The following is an 18,560-nucleotide window of genomic DNA, read 5'->3' as shown; positions in this document are numbered from 1 at the left end:
ACCTTTACTTGTTCCTTTGCAGCCTACGCATGCCGACGCAGCTACCTACTTATAAATTAAGGAGGTCTAGAAGTGTACAGTATTTCCCATAGTGACAGACATTTTGGAAAATACGGTCCATAAGGTAAGGGAAAATACAGTGCCTTGCGAAAGTATTCGGCCCCCTTGAACTTTTCAACCTTTTGCCACATTTCAGGCTTCAAACATAAAGATATAAATTTTTTATTTTATGTGAAGAATCACCAACAAGTGGGACACAATTGTGAAGTGGAACGAAATCTATTGGATTTTTGAAACTTTTTTAACTAATAAAAAAATGAAAAGTGGGGCGTGCAAAATTATTCGGCCCCCTTGCGTTAATACTTTGTAGAGCCACCTTTTGCTGCGATTACAGCTGCAAGTCGCTTGGGGTATGTCTCTATCAGTTTTGCACATCGAGAGACTGAAATTCTTGCCCATTCTTCCTTGCAAAACAGCTCGAGCTCAGTGAGGTTGGATGGAGAGCGTTTGTGAACAGCAGTTTTCAGCTCTTTCCACAGATTCTCGATTGGATTCAGGTCTGGACTTTGACTTGGCCATTCAAACACCTGGATACGTTTATTTGTGAACCATTCCTTTGTAGATTTTGCTGTATGTTTGGGATCATTGTCTTGTTGGAAGATAAATCTCCGTCCCAGTTTCAGGTCTTTTGCAGACTCCAACAGGTTTTCATCCAGAATGGTCCTGTATTTGGCTGCATCCATCTTCCCCTCAATTTTAACCATCTTCCCTGTCCCTGCTGAAGAAAAGCAGGCCCAAACCATGATGCTGCCACCGCCATGTTTGACAGTGGGGATGGTGTGTTGAGGGTGATGAGCTGTGTTGCTTTTACGCCAAACATATCGTTTTGCATTGTGGCCAAAAAGTTCGATTTTGGTTTCATCTGACCAGAGCACCTTCTTCCACATGTTTGGGGTGTCTCCCAGGTGGCTTGTGGCAAACTTTAGACGAGACTTTTTATGGATATCTTTGAGAAATGGCTTTCTTCTTGCCACTCTTCCATAAAGGCCAGATTTGTGCAGTGTAAGACTGATTGTTGTCCTATGGACAGACTCTCCCACCTCAGCTGTAGTTCTCTGCAGTTCATCCAGAGTGATCATGGGCCTCTTGGCTGCATCTCTGATCAGTCTTCTCCTTGTCTGAGCTGAAAGTTTAGAGGGACGGCCAGGTCTTGGTAGATTTGCAGTGGTCTGATACTCCTTCCATTTCAAGATGATCGCTTGCACAGTGCTCCTTGGGATGTTTGAAGCTTGGGAAATCTTTTTGTATCCAAATCCGGCTTTAAACTTCTCCACAACAGTATTACGGACCTGCCTGGTGTGTTCCTTGGTCTTCATGATGCTCTCTGCGCTTTCAACAGAACCTTGAGACTATCACAGAGCAGGTGCATTTATACAGAGACTTGATTACACACAGGTGGATTCTATTTATCACCATCAGTCATTTAGGACAACATTGGATCATTCAGAGATCCTCGCTGAACTTCTGGAGTGAGTTTGCTGCACTGAAAGTAAAGGGGCCGAATAATTTTGCACGCCCCACTTTTCATTTTTTTATTAGTTAAAAAAGTTTCAAAAATCCAATAGATTTCGTTCCACTTCACAATTGTGTCCCACTTGTTGGTGATTCTTCACATAAAATAAAAAATTTATATCTTTATGTTTGAAGCCTGAAATGTGGCAAAAGGTTGAAAAGTTCAAGGGGGCCGAATACTTTCGCAAGGCACTGTATTTCAGCATTGGGTTATGCCAACGGCATCATGAAGTTTTTCTTCAACCTAAATAATATATATTTATTTCATCTTCCAGTTTAAAGTCCTAAATAGACACTTTTTAAATTGATGCAAAACAGGATGCTCTTGCCTATTTGATGTAAGATAAAGAGATTAATATAAAATCTATAAAACCGGTTTTGAATGGTTTTAAACATTTTAGGATATTTTGCAAAAGGGGACAAATGTGGATGAAAATAGTATGAGAGAAAACTTGTTTCTGGTTGAATAAAATGTGGCAGTATATCCATAGAAATAATTGTAGTGCCATTTTGTACAGTGTACTACCTTGCTTAAGTAGGGCCCTAGGAATTCCATTTTTGTCTTCTCTGGTATGAAATCTGTACTTGTGTATTGCTTTTTCCATTTTCTGTATTATGGAAAAAATGAAATATGTTGTACCAAGTGTGTTGTGTAACATACAATTGCTTAGGCGTTTTTTTCTTCTAAAACAACCTGTGAACAAAAAGTCTCATTTCATATATATTAACGTATGATCTAATACCTATTTACCATACATTACCTGAAAAACCAGCTTATCACAGTCGGGTCAGTTTGCAATTATATGATAGATATTTTTTTTTCTTGTTTTCCTTTATTGCTGATTGTTATCCAGTACGGGCTGCTAAAATGTCCTAAACATGGTCTAACTTGAATTTTTATGCCACAATAATTAGTGAAGTCCTATTTTCTGCAATTTTTAATCATGCAATACTGAAGTAATAAACTAATATCTGCTATAATAAAACAGTAGTAATAAGGGAAGGTGTAACTGTTAAAGGCAGCAATTGACCTTGTCTGATTTATATACATACAAGGACAAATAATGGTAGGAAATTAAAGGTTTCTGCCGTTTGCCATGTTTGGGTTTTTAAGCAAAATTCCTGTGATCCAAAGGAACTGCATAAATGCTTCACTCTTCACTTTTTCATGTATTCTGTAAAATATGAAAGCAAACAAAGTAACCAAAACTGCTTTCATCTCAATGGGAATGAAAACTGCAAATTGGCCACAAAATAATAAATTACCTCTCTGGGACCTCATCAACAGCCGTGGGCCATATGGAAAACAAAGCCCAAAAATGTAAAAAAAAACAATCAAACTTTGAGTTCAATTAAACTGTGGTTCTCTGTATAGGTAATCGACCATTCAATAGTAATTAAAAAATAAATTAATTCTAAGTTTGTAAAACTTTTCCTTTGTTAATTGACATGCAGCTGCCTGTGTTTTTCTCATTACCAACAGAGAACAGATGATAAAGTATGATGCCATTCCTGTCTGCCAGATGCTGTTCCTTAATTATACAGCTCTGGTATACACCATTTTGGGCAACAATAATGATTGAAAAGAGTATGTAGATTCACAGATTTGTAGATTAGCATCATGTTACAGCAAGGCAAGGTTTCACATTACAATATGCGAATCGGTAACTTTTGTTTGTTTTGTGTTTATTAATTAGAGGTTTTAGGTTCAAAATAATCTCTTAAGAAACATGGGCTTAAAACAGTGCTTAAAATATTTTCCAAAGGGTTGCGTTCAAAAGCTAATTTACATTATTTCCTACTTCAGTAAACTGAAAGTTATTTTTATTGTCTTAGGGATCAGCTCCATCACAACAGATGTGATGAATCAGTGGTCGACAGCTTGCATTCCTCTTTTTCCTATGGTAAGTGACGGGATAATTTTGTGATCTTGCTTGGAAATATCCTGTTGCATAATGCTGCAGTTTCACATTTCATCATCTCCTATGCTTGCACTGAAGTAGGAGAAGGAAGTAATAACAATGAACAATGTTGTGTCTGTGACCTTGGGTTTGACATTATCCTGTGTAGCCAAGCAAAGGAACTGTTATTGAGCTATATGTACTGGTCCTCCCAAACCGTAGCTACAGTTTAATATTTTAAAACATTTCTGCAAGATGAATTCCTGGAATAAAGGAAATTTAGGTTATTTGCAACTTTAAACAGGTTATCACTTATGGCTTCTGGAAATGATAGTGTTTATTATTCCCACAAATTTCCCCACCAAACAACAAACACTGATTTCTTGTGTTTAATTGGTGTTTTTTTATATATTGAACAGCATAGATGTTATTTAATAAAGCTTTTTACTTTGTTTAGCTTTCTCTGAGGTTCACCTGGAATATTAATAACATATGGGGAATCTTTCTAAGCAGATCGTTTTACACAGGTGTTTCCAGAAATTGTAATGGACTGGGAATGACTGTAATTCCTTCTTCAGGCTTATATTATGTAGTGTGTTCTACAACATTGTGCATGGAAATATTAAAAATCTAGAAAACACATTGGGTTTGGTGGGATTACATGGCTTTTTTCAATTAATCAATGCTCTTTCATTCTGTTAGTCCATTCTTTTTGCTTGTGCCGATGTATATGTGCATGAATTCCTTTTGCTGTTACTAATTAGGTTATTAAAAAATAGAAACTTACAATGTTAAAGAAACATTTCATCATTAGGTAGTACACTAAACAATAATATTATTCTGATAGTGTCATAAGGACTAGTAGCAAAGAAAAGTGTATTCTGGTATATTCAATGTAGGTGATACAATTTGCTATTTCTTTTGTGAAGTCAGTTTTTATAAGTTATAATTTTGTCTGAAACAAGTTCATAGCATGTCAAGTGTTGTTCGCAGGAAAAATGTATGGAATCAAACAGGTCATGTACCTGTCTGTGTAGCAAATAAGATCACAAGAAATACAAGTGACATTCAAGTACAGTAAATATACCTTATCTACTGTGGTACTGAAATACAGATTTTAATAATTACTGTCTACATAATACCATTATGTACCACCTTACTTAAATGTTCTGAAACTGCTGTGGTATGAAGAAATAAATATTTTTTCTTAAAATAAAATACATACAGAATTAAACTGTATACTATTTTAATGCTTTATGTATGTTTTTCTGAACAATGTTATTCTCTGTATCAAATCCTCACCAACTGTTCTTCAGTGTACTGCTAGTTAAAAAGAAGATTACTAGAAATGTTCTATTCATAAAAAAGAAGATTACTAGCCAACTAGAAAACTATCCACAGATTCTATTTATAACGTCAGTCAGGATAGAAATAGATTATGTGAAGGAAATAGCAGCAAATGGGTATATCACAGTATACCCTTCTTATGCTCTGTCTGCGCTATCAAATGAGTGTACTGTCTGGTTAATCAGCTTTGCAAAACAATATCGCACAGCAGCCCCTGCAGTCTAATCTGCATTTACTATTTAAAAACCACTGCAAATGCCCAGAAATGAAATCCATGTAACATGTCCTTACGAAAAGGATAAACTGGTTGAGGAGGCCAGCTGTGCTCACTGAGCTGGAAAATGAAATAGCTCAGATGTCAGGAGGTGGCATTTAGATGAGGAAAAAACTAAAAAAAGTTTGTATATTTTCCCCTTTTTTTACAATAAAAGTGTTTTAATAAACTGGGAGGGGGGGGAGAAGGATAAATGCAGACATTAAGTACGGGTAATTTCTCTCTTGTCAGCACTGGGAAATCTATTTAAGCTAAGAATAATTGAAGGTGATTTATGTAAGTCTTGTGAGCTGAAGTAGTGGAGTGGAAAGGATGGTGTTTAATATTTTATTTATTTTTTTTTTATCTGCAGTGTAGCTAGATGTAGTAAAGCAGACATACTGTAAATGCTCTCAGGCTCCAAGGAAAACTGTTGGAGGCTTTTGGTTTGTTATTTCACCCTAACATATGGATATAACATACTTGCTTTTAAATAAGTACTGTAGGTTTAAAGAATATCTCAGCACAATATGCCGTGTTTTTAATGGAAGATGTAACTAAGGTAATAGCAGTACTACGAAGGTTTTGGTCTGGTCATGGTCTGTATTTTATTACTTTTTGCATGTGACCAAAGGTTTTCTTTCTCTTAATCTTCTTCACAGTTGTGCTTCTTTTTGGGGGTAATTAAGTAATGAACTTAAACTTTGATTCAGACAGCACTTTGTTTAAAAGGAGCCTTTATTTATTATGAAGTTGTTTTCCTTTAGTATGAGAGCTGTTGTTTTTTGCTTTGAGTTCTCTAGTACATGTTGACTTTCCCTTGCATCCCATATTGATGAGCTGTAGCAAATGTGTTTTAAGTCAATCTGGCGAGGGTTCACACTAGGTATTCTGGCAGAGCTGTCTATGTAGGGGGCTGTGTTGATCCCAGTATCCATTAAAGACCTTGAAACTGTTTTAAACACAGTGAAACAAAAGCACAGTGTCATTCTGTTCTGAACGTCTTACATACGTAGGTTTAATGTCAAAAATATAAATCTATCAGGCTATTAATTTTATGTATTGCAAGGGAGCTTGTCTGTGTTAATAAAATAATAAAATTGTCTGTGGATACTGTTTTATTGGGTATGCTTTTCTGTCACCAGAACACAGACAGCCTTGTCCTAGAATGTTTTAATTCCAAAACAGCTGTTTAACTTAAAGGGAAGCTCTTGTTTGCTAGGAATGAGGTGGAGTTTTATTTTGTTCCTTGACCTTTTTGGGATATGTTTCTGGAAAAATCTTTGATCCCTCTCTGCTTAAATTGTTGCATGCAAGGCAATGTCCAGAAAGACAGCTTTAAAGGTCACAGTTTACAAAGATTGCTCTGTTGAAAAAAAGCCATGGTATTCTACTATAAATCATTTTCACTCAATTGGCTGTGATTGGCCTCCTGGTCCCTCCCTGCAAAATTCATAGGAGATGAGTGTTTCATTTGTTTGGAAAATGTTCGCACCCGTTTCCTAACACTAAGTTTACACAGGGTCTTCGTGTTTCATGCAAAAAGGCATTCCTGCCTCAACCATATTTAGGTGCATATGAACCTTGAGCCAAAATTCCCAATTGGCTCTCTTGAGCTTTTAGCCATGCATGGATCTGTGGGTCAGCAGAAAAGAAAAAATAACGTGTCTATTTATAAAGTCCTGGAATTCACTGTGTGCAGGCCTCCTGGTGTTGTAGCGTGTGTGCCTGTAGCTCTTGACAGCAGGCCATGCCTCCGTTTATTCAAACCTCTGCTGCCTCCGTATGTCTAAATAGAGAAACTACGAACTGTGCACTATGTTGAAATTACAACTGAGCAGCCCATTTTCTGTGCTCCTTATTAACAGAAAGCCCCTACATATCATCTTGCAGAATGGGTGTGAAAGCTTTTTACCCCTTTGCAACAACACCCTCAAAATTAATCCAGATCAATTTATAATGATTTGTTCAAGAGGAAGAAAGTTATTCAAGATGATTTTATTTGCATTTTACATACATACAACAGAGAAAAATACACTAACCTTTGCTAGAGTTCTGTCTCTAAGCTTACACAATTAATTTGAATAAATGAGCAGGGGATTGAACTCTTTCAAAAATATCCATTAGTTCCTTTGCAAATTGTAGATTTATCTGTCTCCGGTAAGCATGGATATGTAAAGAGTCTGGTATTCTCTGAAATGCAGAACTCTAGATACTAAAACTGTAGGTGTAGTTTTGATAGACATCAATTAAAAAAAAAATTAAATTTAAATATTTTAAATGGACAAAAATAAGCCATGATTTGCGCTATTCTGCCTTGAGAATTAATGCGTTTCTTTCCTCAAGGTCATTTGAGAGAGCAAATTTATTACATTTGAAAAAATATTCTTTGAACAATTGGAGGATCAGACATATGAACACAGATTTAAACTGTGGTGGAGGATCATATATACTGTATGATCACAGATTTAAACTGCTGTGTGAATACTTGAGTTTAAAAGAGCTCTTCTTATCTATAGTGTAGTCTTATTGCTATTTGTTAATATACAAAAACACAGAGAAAGTTTAAATTGAATGAAGAAACTTTACACATATTTCTAAGGAAATTAGGGGCAGTGGCATGTTTCTACCTAACGTATGTGCTTTAAAAAGACTTAAAAATTATATACTTGTGTAATGAAAATAATGCTTAGGAGTTTATATTCCTAATTACACAAGTTCCAACTTAGGCCTTTCATTTTCAGATGTATGTGCTTTGACAACTGGAAATAAACTGTCTATACCCAACCAAGATTTAATTAAATTTGTCACCAGTTTTTTCAGGTATTATTAGACGTCAGTAAGTTTTGGCACCAATCAGAAACTGTTTTATAACATGAAAATACAAAAAAACATGTGAAGGATTCATCCACACTTTTAAGTTACTCAAATTTCTTTCACATACTCAGTGAAGAAAGGCCAGTTATTTTATTATTCATATGTAGAAAGCTGTACTGTTTTAACAAGTTATTCTCTTTGCCAAATTTCCTAAAAACACAATAAGTAACATTAATAGACAGTTTGTTCACGGTTTCTCTACAGAAAGTGGACTCTTTGTCATTTTAGAGTTTTAATTTGAAGGCCATTACAATGGGAGTTGAGGTTCTTTTTCTACACCAGGGAAACGGTGTAGTTAATTTCTTTTTTTATACATCTTTATATATAAACCTGTGAAAAAATTAAGCTGGTTTTAATGTAAGACCGTTTCTTTCATTTTTATTTAAAATCGTATAATTGAATAATTATAACTCTTTGCATTTGTATTGTACTTTTAATCCCAGTGCAATGTATGCAGATTAAATACTACACAGGACAAACTTCATCATCCACTACAGTGCAGCCCCAACCTAGGTAATGCATGGCTGCCATTTTGCACCAGCAGCCGTGCCACAAAACAAGTGAAGTAAGAAATTGCATTAAAATTTGAATTCAGAGGAAACTTTAGAAAGGCCCTGTTGTTTAAGACCAGGACTAGGCTTAGCAGTGGCCATGTGTGCAGGACCTAAGTTTAACATCTTAGCCAAAGGATACCATCTTCTTCAGTAGTATCCCATACTGCGGCACTGGTTTGGATATTCTGGTTCAGGGAGAAGAGTACTACTTGTTGGTCCAACAACACCATTTACAGCAGCAAAACTGATTTCCTTGAAAGTCTTCACTACACTTTCCAATAGTGTACAGCAATCTCCTTCCCTAATGTCTGAGATCCAGTTACAAGGTGGTAATGCTGCTGCTCTGTAAGTTAATAGCTATTAAATGGGTCTCTTTAGGTCAAGTGATCTAATACATGTTGCTTTCTGAGATCATGTACCAGATGCATTCCCTTGGTCTATCACATGCAGGATTTCTTCATGTAAGAAGTTGATCTTTTAACACATTCTTTACTATTATGTCCTCCATACAGAAATGTATAAAGACAAAATCCATGAAAAGTACTAGTTTGTCTTAGAAATGTTCCCTTTAACAATAAACCCATTTACAAACACAATATTATGGTCCTGATTAAGATTAAGATTAAGCCAGTATATGATTGCAACCTTTCGTGAGGTGTTTTTCTGCTTCCCAGTGAAAACATACCATCTAGTACCTGCCTTGTCAGTTTGACTGAATGATAAAGATACTCTTTGGGCTGTAATGGACTATACCAGCTGTTTCTATTTTTATTTTAAGGATTTTATTTTGCTCTTTGACACCATTGATTCTCAAACAAAATTGCTGCTGTACATTTGGGCTGATCAGACATAACTTGCTGACTCATTCTGACTTTCTGCGTTGGCTCAAATTCGGATATCCTTCAGTAATTCAATTGCAAAAAAGATAACTTAATTCTTAAAAAAAAAAATTATTTTCACAAGCAAAATCCAGAGCATTTGTTTTAGCTTTTGTAACTTTTTGAGAACATCACTTGATGATTATCTAAGAAAAAATAACACAGAAGACCTCTGTTTATAAACAGAAAGACAGGCATTTTTGAAAGAATGAAGTAAGGATAAACAGATAAGGGTGGGGGATGCCATTAGCAATAGAGAAGGATTAAAGAGTTACAGTTGAAATTAAAAGCAAGGACCTTTGTTTAAGTGAACAATTTCATTTCTAGTCCGTTCATTTGCTCAATTCATCTGTCCATGCAAGTATTTCCAAACAGCTTTTATATCCCTAGAAAGTCTGTTCACTGTCAAAACCAGAAATATCAGGTACAATGCAGAACACAGTTCTTGGAAAACCGGTATGGTCAGTAGACTGGTTACAAGCAGTTTAGAGCCTGAATTTTAGAAACCCTGAAATGGATCTACATTTTATGAAACAAGGTTCTTATCCATTGGCAACCTAAAGTATTTGTAACTAAAAATATTAGTTTCCAATCCTAGTCATGCCTGTTTCCAGCTTAGTTTTTTTGACAATATTCCTACATTGTGACAAATGATATAGCAGCTTGCTGTCACAAATGTTCACTCATTCTTTGTAACAAACTGAAAGAAACAAATAGTTCAGCATGCAGCTGCCCTGTAACAGCAGTTCTGTTCTTGTAACATTTCACAAGATGCCTTTAAGGCAAAACAAGTCATTTTGATGCTGTTTTCCGATTTACTTCATTCCTAGTGCAACATGCATAGCTGCCAAGATGTATTAGGATAACAAGATGAAAGAATAACAAAGATGTTATTATCATTCTGAGTGTTGTAATTGCTTAGACATGAAGCCCTGGCTGACAGCAAAGAACTGGATTTAAACTTTGAAGAGATTTTAAGATGATACCTGTGTAGATTTTAAGTTGTGGTATACATTTTTGTTTAACAAATCCTAAGGCCAGTTTCCCCGGTAGCCAATTAACCTGCCAGTGTGTTTTTGGACTGTGGAAGGAAAGTGGAGCACCCAGAGGAAACCCGTGTGAGCTCAGAAAGAACATACAAACTCCATACAGATAGCACCTCAGGATTTGAACTGAACCCTGAGTGCTGTGAGGCTATGCTAACGTGTCACCAAAATATGTATTAGTATTAAATTAAAAACTGGTAACAAAATGTGTTAATGCTGCATTTACTAGCTGCTTAATATTATGAGAGCTTGCTGTTCCATGTTGTAATTACAATTAAGAAAAACAAATAAACATGAATAATTTCCTTAGTGTATAACACAAAGAGAATTCCATATTTTTATATACTGTACAGTATGCTGTACAAAGACATCAAGAAAACTTGCAAATCCTTTACAAATTGTTGTGACTATTTCATTCTGTTTTCAGTATAGCCCAAAAATAAAAATATTACACAAGGAGGAAAGTTGCTAATTACAATCCATTGTTAGAATAAAAACAATTCATCGTTCTGAAAATGTGCAAAATGCATGTGTGAATTCCATCTTGTAAAAAGACAGCAAAATGAGATAAATCAGAAAGTGTCAGTACATGGAAAAATAAATGGTATGCAAAGTTTCAAACAAGCTGGACTAAGCAAACCAAGAGCTTGTCAGTCAGTTTGAACTGCATGTTGCTCATTTCTATTGTTTTTTCTTCCAACTGGAATACATTGTTATACAGAGCCCAGAAACCTGACTGTCCTGTTTGCTCTTCCTTTCAGATTAAATGCCTTTAATCACTGTAATAGTTTCAGGTGATAGTGAACACTGTGCAAAAAACAGTTTTGCTCATACACAGGATTGTGTCATTGCTGGTGCTATTCAGTCTGTTGTTATTAATTTCAACACACCATTTATTTTTTTTAATTACTTGACCTAGAAACTAAACCAGGCCTATAGTTACAAATTGCTTTAAATTTTAAGCAAAACCTTTTTATCTCTCATTTAAGAATTTCTTATTTTGCATGTGTTTTTAATTGTATTTAACTGTAATGCATTTAGTATTTTCTCTTTAAATGATTTATACAGTCGATGTTTTGATACTTTTGGCTTTCATGGTTAGATTCTAAATGCAGAAGAGGCTTTAATCATTGTGACATTCTACTGCTGATCTGAGATTTGATTAGGTTCTGTAGTAGACTGGCATTTCCTTCTTAGGCCATGTTTTTAAGCAAGTATGTTTAAGTGGAAAAAAAAAAACAAGAAAGGAATTTTAGGAGATACTAGTAGTAATTTACCAGAAGTATTTTTAATCCAAATAATGGATGTGGAACTATGATGCTACAAATACATGTCTGCATTGTACTGTGATTTTGTTCACTTTTGATTTAGTCTTAGCATTAATAGAAAATCACATGATTGGAAATAAAAATACAAGGACAATAAAAATGTTTCATTGTGCAGTGAACACAATTTTGCCATATGTCTTAAAGGACTGCAGTACTCAGGAAATACTATATTTATTTTATATTGTAGTACCATATAATTTCAGTTTCAAAATAAGAAAGGTATATTATTTGGTACATCTGGGTTCTCCAGAGATCAGTTGTTCAAAATTTTTTTTTTCCCTTTTGCATGCAGTGTTCATACATTCAGCGATGTACAGCCCTGTTACACTCTAAAGAGAAACTATTTGTATCGAGTCTGTTCATCTTATGTTGTGAATTTGAGAGGTTTGTGATTGGCAATGAAGGGGCTACACTGTGCTCCTGGGTTTCATTCTGGACTGAGGCACCTCACATGTGGAGTTTGCGTATTCGCCCTGTTCGCGAGGGTTTTCTCTAGGTGTTTCTATGTTTCAAAAACCTACAGGTTAGGTTAAATGGTGTCTCTAATTCATCCTTGTGTACATGTGTAAGCCCCGTGATGAAATGGCATCCTGCCTGATACCCAGGCCTCTCAGCAGTTGCTACCCTTAGCAGGAATAGGCAGTTCCTTAATGAAGAATGGACAGAGTGCAGAAAACTGTTTTTGGAAAACAGACTTGACCACAAGGTGGCACCAAACATTGAACCCTTAAGTCAGAGTTGCCTCTGAGTAACCTCTGTGACTAGTATAGAGCACAGATTCAAAACTGGACTTTATTTATTATTTATTAAATCAACATCATACAGTTGTATGACCTGTGCATCGCCAACATAAAGAAATTAAAGGCTGATTATTAGACCCTGCTAAAGGTAACAGATGTGTATCTTTTTTAGGGGAACAACATATTAAACGAGCTCCGGAAAAGGACTTTGCACCTAAAGAGGGTCGTGTGTTGAGTTCTAGTCCAAGTCTACAAAGGTAAAAAAGAATTAAACAATGCCTAAAATCAGATGATTAATTGTTCCCTTTTGTTTGTATTAAGGGGGAAATTATCTGCAGTATTAATTGTTTCACAATGCTGAGACAGGCAAGACTTCTAATTCCATCTTCTGCATATATGATATTGACTTTAGCAGAATTGGACAGATGTTTCAACATTTTACTGGTTAAAATAAGCTGTGTTGATGTGTCGATGAGCCCTAAAACAACTGTCTGTGGCTTCTGCCTCCATATATACATAATCGTGATTTAGACATCTCTTTAAACAGATCCTTCTTTGTGTTGTGAATTGGCTAATAATTATGTTAATCCCCATAAACCATTGTAACTGCATACTCTTAAAACAAACCAGAGAACCTCAAAGGTGTTATTTGTAGGATACTTATATATAATATATCGGTATATAGTTTGATGTCCTGAATTTTACCTTTGAAAAAAAAGGTACCTTTTTGTAAATAATTTGATTTTTATCAATATAGAATTTAATGATTTAAACCTAATATATCGAATGCGCTCTGTAGAGAGCACAAAATATAAAGTGAGTGTTTTTGATACCATCAGTTAAGTGTGCATCATATTCTTGCAGAAGACAGGCTATCAGGAATACTCCTAGAAATTGTGAAAGGAATAAGTGGCCAGATGGAGACCCAGTGTTCTTAGAAGAGAAGCATCTGCAGGGGAATGGAGAAGGATATGGTAATGGCAACTCTTCCCTGCAGTATCTTCAGAAAACTAGTAGCTCAGAATGGAACAGTTCAGATGACCTAAATGGACCAATGTCTGAGCAGGAGGACAACACATCTATTTATGGCAAAACGGCACTACTTAGATCAGGTATCGCACAACCATTCTTTCCTGGAGCTGCCCGCGAAGAAAGCTGTGATACCTCTGAACCCATTTATCAAAACCTGGCACCACCGCTGCCTCCCAAGAAGTATGCACAGAGGCAAAAGACCCATCTGGAAGATAACAGATCGGCCTTAAGTGCAACATCACATCTGCATCCTTTACAAAGTGATGCTGCCCTGCCATCCAAAGTGTCAGGTTCTCCACCGCTGACTCTGTTAAACAACTTGGCTGACTCGAAATATTCTGTAAATGCCAGATCTAAACCAACCTCTTCCAACCAAGAGAGGATGGATCTCCTTGCAAAGCATAAAAATAGAAACAATCCAAAACTGGATATGGATGTTGTAGGACCAAGCGAAGAAGTTTTGACGACCACCTATTTTTCTGTGGACAGCTGTATGACCGACAGTTACAGATCAAGGTACCACCACCAGAGATCACCGCTTTACTATACAGACTCCAAGGGAGGAGACCAAACCTCTTCTGGGGAAAGTGAATTGGGAGACACAAACTCTATGGAACCGTCTCTTCAATCAAATCTCTCAAAAGCAAGACCAGAAACAGGTATCAGAAAGCTTACAGTCTTTTCTATTGAGACTACACCCATCCCTTGATTTCCAAATGTAATTTGTTCCACATAAACTGATGCAAATAATGTGCAAATTCATAAACCAAAAACAAAATTCCATGTACAGTACATGTGATAAATTCCCATTCATTCCCGAGGTCTAGAAGATCACCGTTACTTTTTGACCCTGATAGGGTAATTATAAGAAACAAGCAATAGTGTTCTTACTTGGATGATTTGGAGGTCTGTTTACCCATATACCGTAGTATAAATAGACAAATAAATAAAATGTGTAAAAGAATACAAACACACTGAGGAATTAGTTGAGTCTGTAGGGGTAGGTCACACTTTGAGGATGATGACTTCCATTTGGCTACAGGTGTGAAAATACATGCTTCATTATAGCTAAAAGTCAAACACTATTTGTAATTTGTACACATTAAATGGAGCATCAACAACAATTCTACTTTTATTGCATTCTTCCTGTAACAAAGGAGATTGATCATAACATTACAGAACTCATTTCAGGCAGTGTCAGCCTCTTTATTTTACCTTGACAAATGTCTAAAGAGGAATGTCATTATACTAGGCTACCTAAACTACAGATATGTAAGCAGTATGTATATAATGAACATTTTTGGAATTTTTCAGGAATATTACTATACAACATTTTTTTCACTATTGTTTATTGATGTTTTATATATGCATTTGTAGGCTATTCAAAAAATAAAACTGCTGTAAAGTGGAATCCAGTGTCTGCTAGGAATTTGGATGAGCACGGGTATTTGTGATGGGAGATTTCAAAGTTAGCATCGAGGTAAGACATTGAGCTTTTTAAAACAAGTTTGCTTGGTAAAAATGGTAAAGCTGCACAGAAAATATTTGGAGATATTTTAATTATGCAGTGCTGGCTTCATTTAGTTAATTGTATTTGCAGTACATTCCTTTTCTTTTGTCTCCACCACCCAGAAAAATGCATTACCCATCCCCCAAAAAAGAAAAGGGCACTTTGGACCTGACTTAGAATTATGTCCTTCAGGCTTTTTAGTTTTCTTTGTTTCTGAGTAGCTTCTGTTTGCGCTCAAATAATATCCCAATGAAGTCTTAATTTTATATATCTCCACCTCTTATATTTTATGTGCCATGTCCACCATCCCTTGATAGCATCTTTGTATTATATTGTTAACTGTACTATAGTGTTACTGAGTACTATAGCCTACTCTGTACCTTCCTTTACTATTATGAATGTCTAATCATCTCAGGCTGGTATAGTATATAATATTAAGACCAAAAACACCCTGTGAACCTTTAGCTCTTTCTTTTCAATTTAATTTTTAGTTCTTCTGTTCAGTGACAATTTGTGAGGTACAGTACTTGTCTTTCTGCTTGAAAAGCACTTCACATACATTTGTTTTTAAATTAACAAATGTAGTTGAGATCATTTTAAATGTAACCGCAGTGAAGCTTCTTTGGTTAAGGCATTGCCCACACTCTCACAAGCCTGCCATACATGTATAAAGATTCCGAGATGGCCCATATATTATCACATAAAAAACAATCCTACAGCAAATGTTAACACCCAGAGAGGCTTTTGAGATCTTACTGCATTTGATTAGATGAAAGTAGATCTAATATTTATCAAATTTGCGCAGTATTTCATGAATAATTCTCTGTCCAACCTGATTACACTCACTAAATATACTCCTGTCTTAATTGCATGAATTTCACGCAGGTACCTAATTCTTAAAAGAAAAATTGCCTTGAACTGAAGTCATTAACTTTTTTGGTTTGAATTAATGGTCAAGACATTTGTGAGCTTGAAAACTGTTCCTGGGGTGTTATTTCAAACTGATTTGACATTAAAAATGTAATTCCAGGCTTTTGCACCTTTAGGCAACCTTTACTGCCTTGCAAATATTGTGTATTAATGCAAGTCTCCCCCTCATAATTTCTTGTAGGTTTGAAACTGAAGATAGAACTGGACACCAAAGAAGATTAACTAAAACCAATTCATCCCATCACTTGATCTTCAATCAAAATAAAGCAAACATACGTCAGCAGCATTGCTACTTCATATTAAACAGTACCACATTAAAACTGCATTGTAACATCCAAAGCTAGAAAGCCTTTTTATTACTCCCCTATAGAGGGCAGTCTAAAACTTCATTTGCACTGATGGTAGCACATTAAAAGGGGGGAAAAGCCTTGTTTTGTTTTTTGCTGTCATTTTTACAATTACAGTTCTGAATTTTTCCAGCTGTTCTTATTTAACTATACTTAAAAAATGATTAGATCAATTTTGAGAAAAGGAAAAGAAGAGCATCAATGGGAAGATTTCTGGCCATATCAGCCCAGTATTCAAATGATTGTAAATCCTTTTCTTAAATGGTGAAAATCATACTTGGGTTCCATATCTATAATAAATCTAGCCCATTCACGGACCTGCATTTCAAGGTCTATAGGTGTGATTAAGAACTGATAAGACATGCTTTGTTCAAGAGGAAAACAGAAATAGACATACACAAAAGGACTTCTACTTTGTCCATTTAAAAATTACTTGGCATACCAAAGCTGTTTGGTCTTACTCGTTTTATCAGAAAGAAAATAGAACTTTCTTTACTAATTTCTATAGCAATAAGGTGAAAATTCCAAATCTGACATTAATAATCTCACATTCCAAGTATGATGTTACTGGAGTTCTGGAGTAAATCTAAAAACAATATTTTACAAATAGATGTTGTGTGAATAGTACAAACCAAGAAGCTGAAGTGAGTGAAAGCACTTGAAGGTTTTATGACTTGCATGACTTGTAAAGACAAACTGCTGTATTGTCTTGGGAGTTTGATGTGGGTTTGGTGCCTATGCAGCTTAGTACCCTTCTTTATGGCCTCTAGCCTAAACCCTTTAATAAAATTAAAAAATGTATCTATCTCCAGTCTGGAACATTCACATTAAAGGATTGTTACATCTACAAACGTTGAATACAGCACTTTGTCATCATGATGATTTTGTTCCTTTTGTTTATGCTCATGTGGTCTTACTTTTTTGACACACTTTAAATATTTCTGATGTTGGACTTTACCACAAATCAGCATGTCGGCTCTCCAACTGGGATTGCACATACAGTAGTGTTGGGGGGATTGTTTTTTTCTTCCAATTCACAACTTTCTAAATAAGAGGAAAGAAGTCGTCTTGTATGTTCCAAGACATTTTACCTATGTGACACTACAAGGAATGAAAAACTGAAAAATGGTTGAGGTTAATTTCCTGTCAAAACTGCAAACTAGACAGTATTTAAAATGTATATTATTCGTATACTTATTTCTTCATCAACATCCGTGTACAGTTTGTATGTAGTCACTTACACTTGAGAGTAACAAGTTACATTATTGCAGAAATTTACAGATCTCTCTTGTTTCGGAGATAAGAGATTAACATGTCTTAAGTTTATAACTCCTTTGCTTTTTCTACAGACTTAATGCAATGCTCTAACTTAACTGGGGCTGATTATTCACCTGAAGTCAGCACTATATGTAAAACGTATCTATTTTTAACCCATAATACTTTTTCTGTGAAATCTTGTCTATTTTTTGATCTGACATTTTCTATATAGACCAGCATTTGTTGCTGTACAGTGCCTTTCTATTTTTCTATGTAAAGTAATACAGCTGTAAAATATGAATCATAATTTGTACAATGTGCAATTTTGAAAATGTTTTTGTAACATGTAACTGAATTTTTTTATCCATTAACAGTTGTTTAATAAACTCATTATTTAAATTCTACCTTTTTTCTCGGACATCTAGAAAACAATATGGCAAAACTGAATTTCTAAAAAATTCAGCTGAAAAAATAAAGTTTAATATTAAATAGTATTAGCATAGAAAAGGCAGAAGGGTTTTCAGGTACTAGAAGCAGGAATATACCATCAAGGCCTGATGATATTGTACCACTTCTACTTGAGGAAACCAGTTATTCATAGTTCATTCCCAACAACGGTCCCATAAGACACATAATATTTGGAGTAACCATCTATAAAAAAGATTAACAAAACCAAGTAGTTATAATTCAACAGGTCGTATGTTTTAAAACAAACACTAGAAGATCATTTATATGTGAAACAGATTCCTAGGGGATAGCATGGATTTAGAAAAGGATGGGACTTTGTCAAAATAAGCAACATCTACAATGTACACAGCAACAATTTACTTGTAAAATGGCTTTCAATTAAAATGTCTCCCTAAAAGATTCTCAAATTGCAGGCTGTAGACATTTAGGGTAAGGTATGGTTGGATCGAGAACTGGATAATGGTTAGTAAACAGTACAGATAAGGGACAAATGATATAATACCAGAGAGGTCTGTATTTT

The 18,560-nt window shown here is 35.3% G+C and overlaps 1 protein-coding gene across 1 annotated transcript in view; it reads left to right on the top strand.

Annotated features, from left to right (window-relative positions):
- Positions 1–17,974, top strand: part of usp53a (ubiquitin specific peptidase 53a) — a 57,139-nt gene extending 39,165 nt beyond the window's left edge. The window contains exons 14-18 of the mRNA XM_088914702.1: positions 3,409–3,476; positions 12,669–12,753; positions 13,361–14,187; positions 14,906–15,008; positions 16,150–17,974. Coding sequence (XP_088770828.1) covers positions 3,409–3,476; positions 12,669–12,753; positions 13,361–14,187; positions 14,906–14,982 — 1,057 coding nt within the window. The 3' untranslated portion in view covers positions 14,983–15,008; positions 16,150–17,974. The remainder of the gene's footprint in view (positions 1–3,408; positions 3,477–12,668; positions 12,754–13,360; positions 14,188–14,905; positions 15,009–16,149) is intronic.
- The last annotated feature ends 586 nt before the right edge of the window (positions 17,975–18,560 follow it).

Source organism: Atractosteus spatula, chromosome 1 (genome assembly GCF_055471065.1).
Source record: "Atractosteus spatula isolate fAtrSpa1 chromosome 1, fAtrSpa1.hap1, whole genome shotgun sequence".
NCBI classification, from domain to species: domain Eukaryota; kingdom Metazoa; phylum Chordata; class Actinopteri; order Semionotiformes; family Lepisosteidae; genus Atractosteus; species Atractosteus spatula.
The sequence above is the reverse complement of the archived record's forward strand: the minus strand, read 5'-3'. Positions and strand labels throughout refer to the sequence as shown.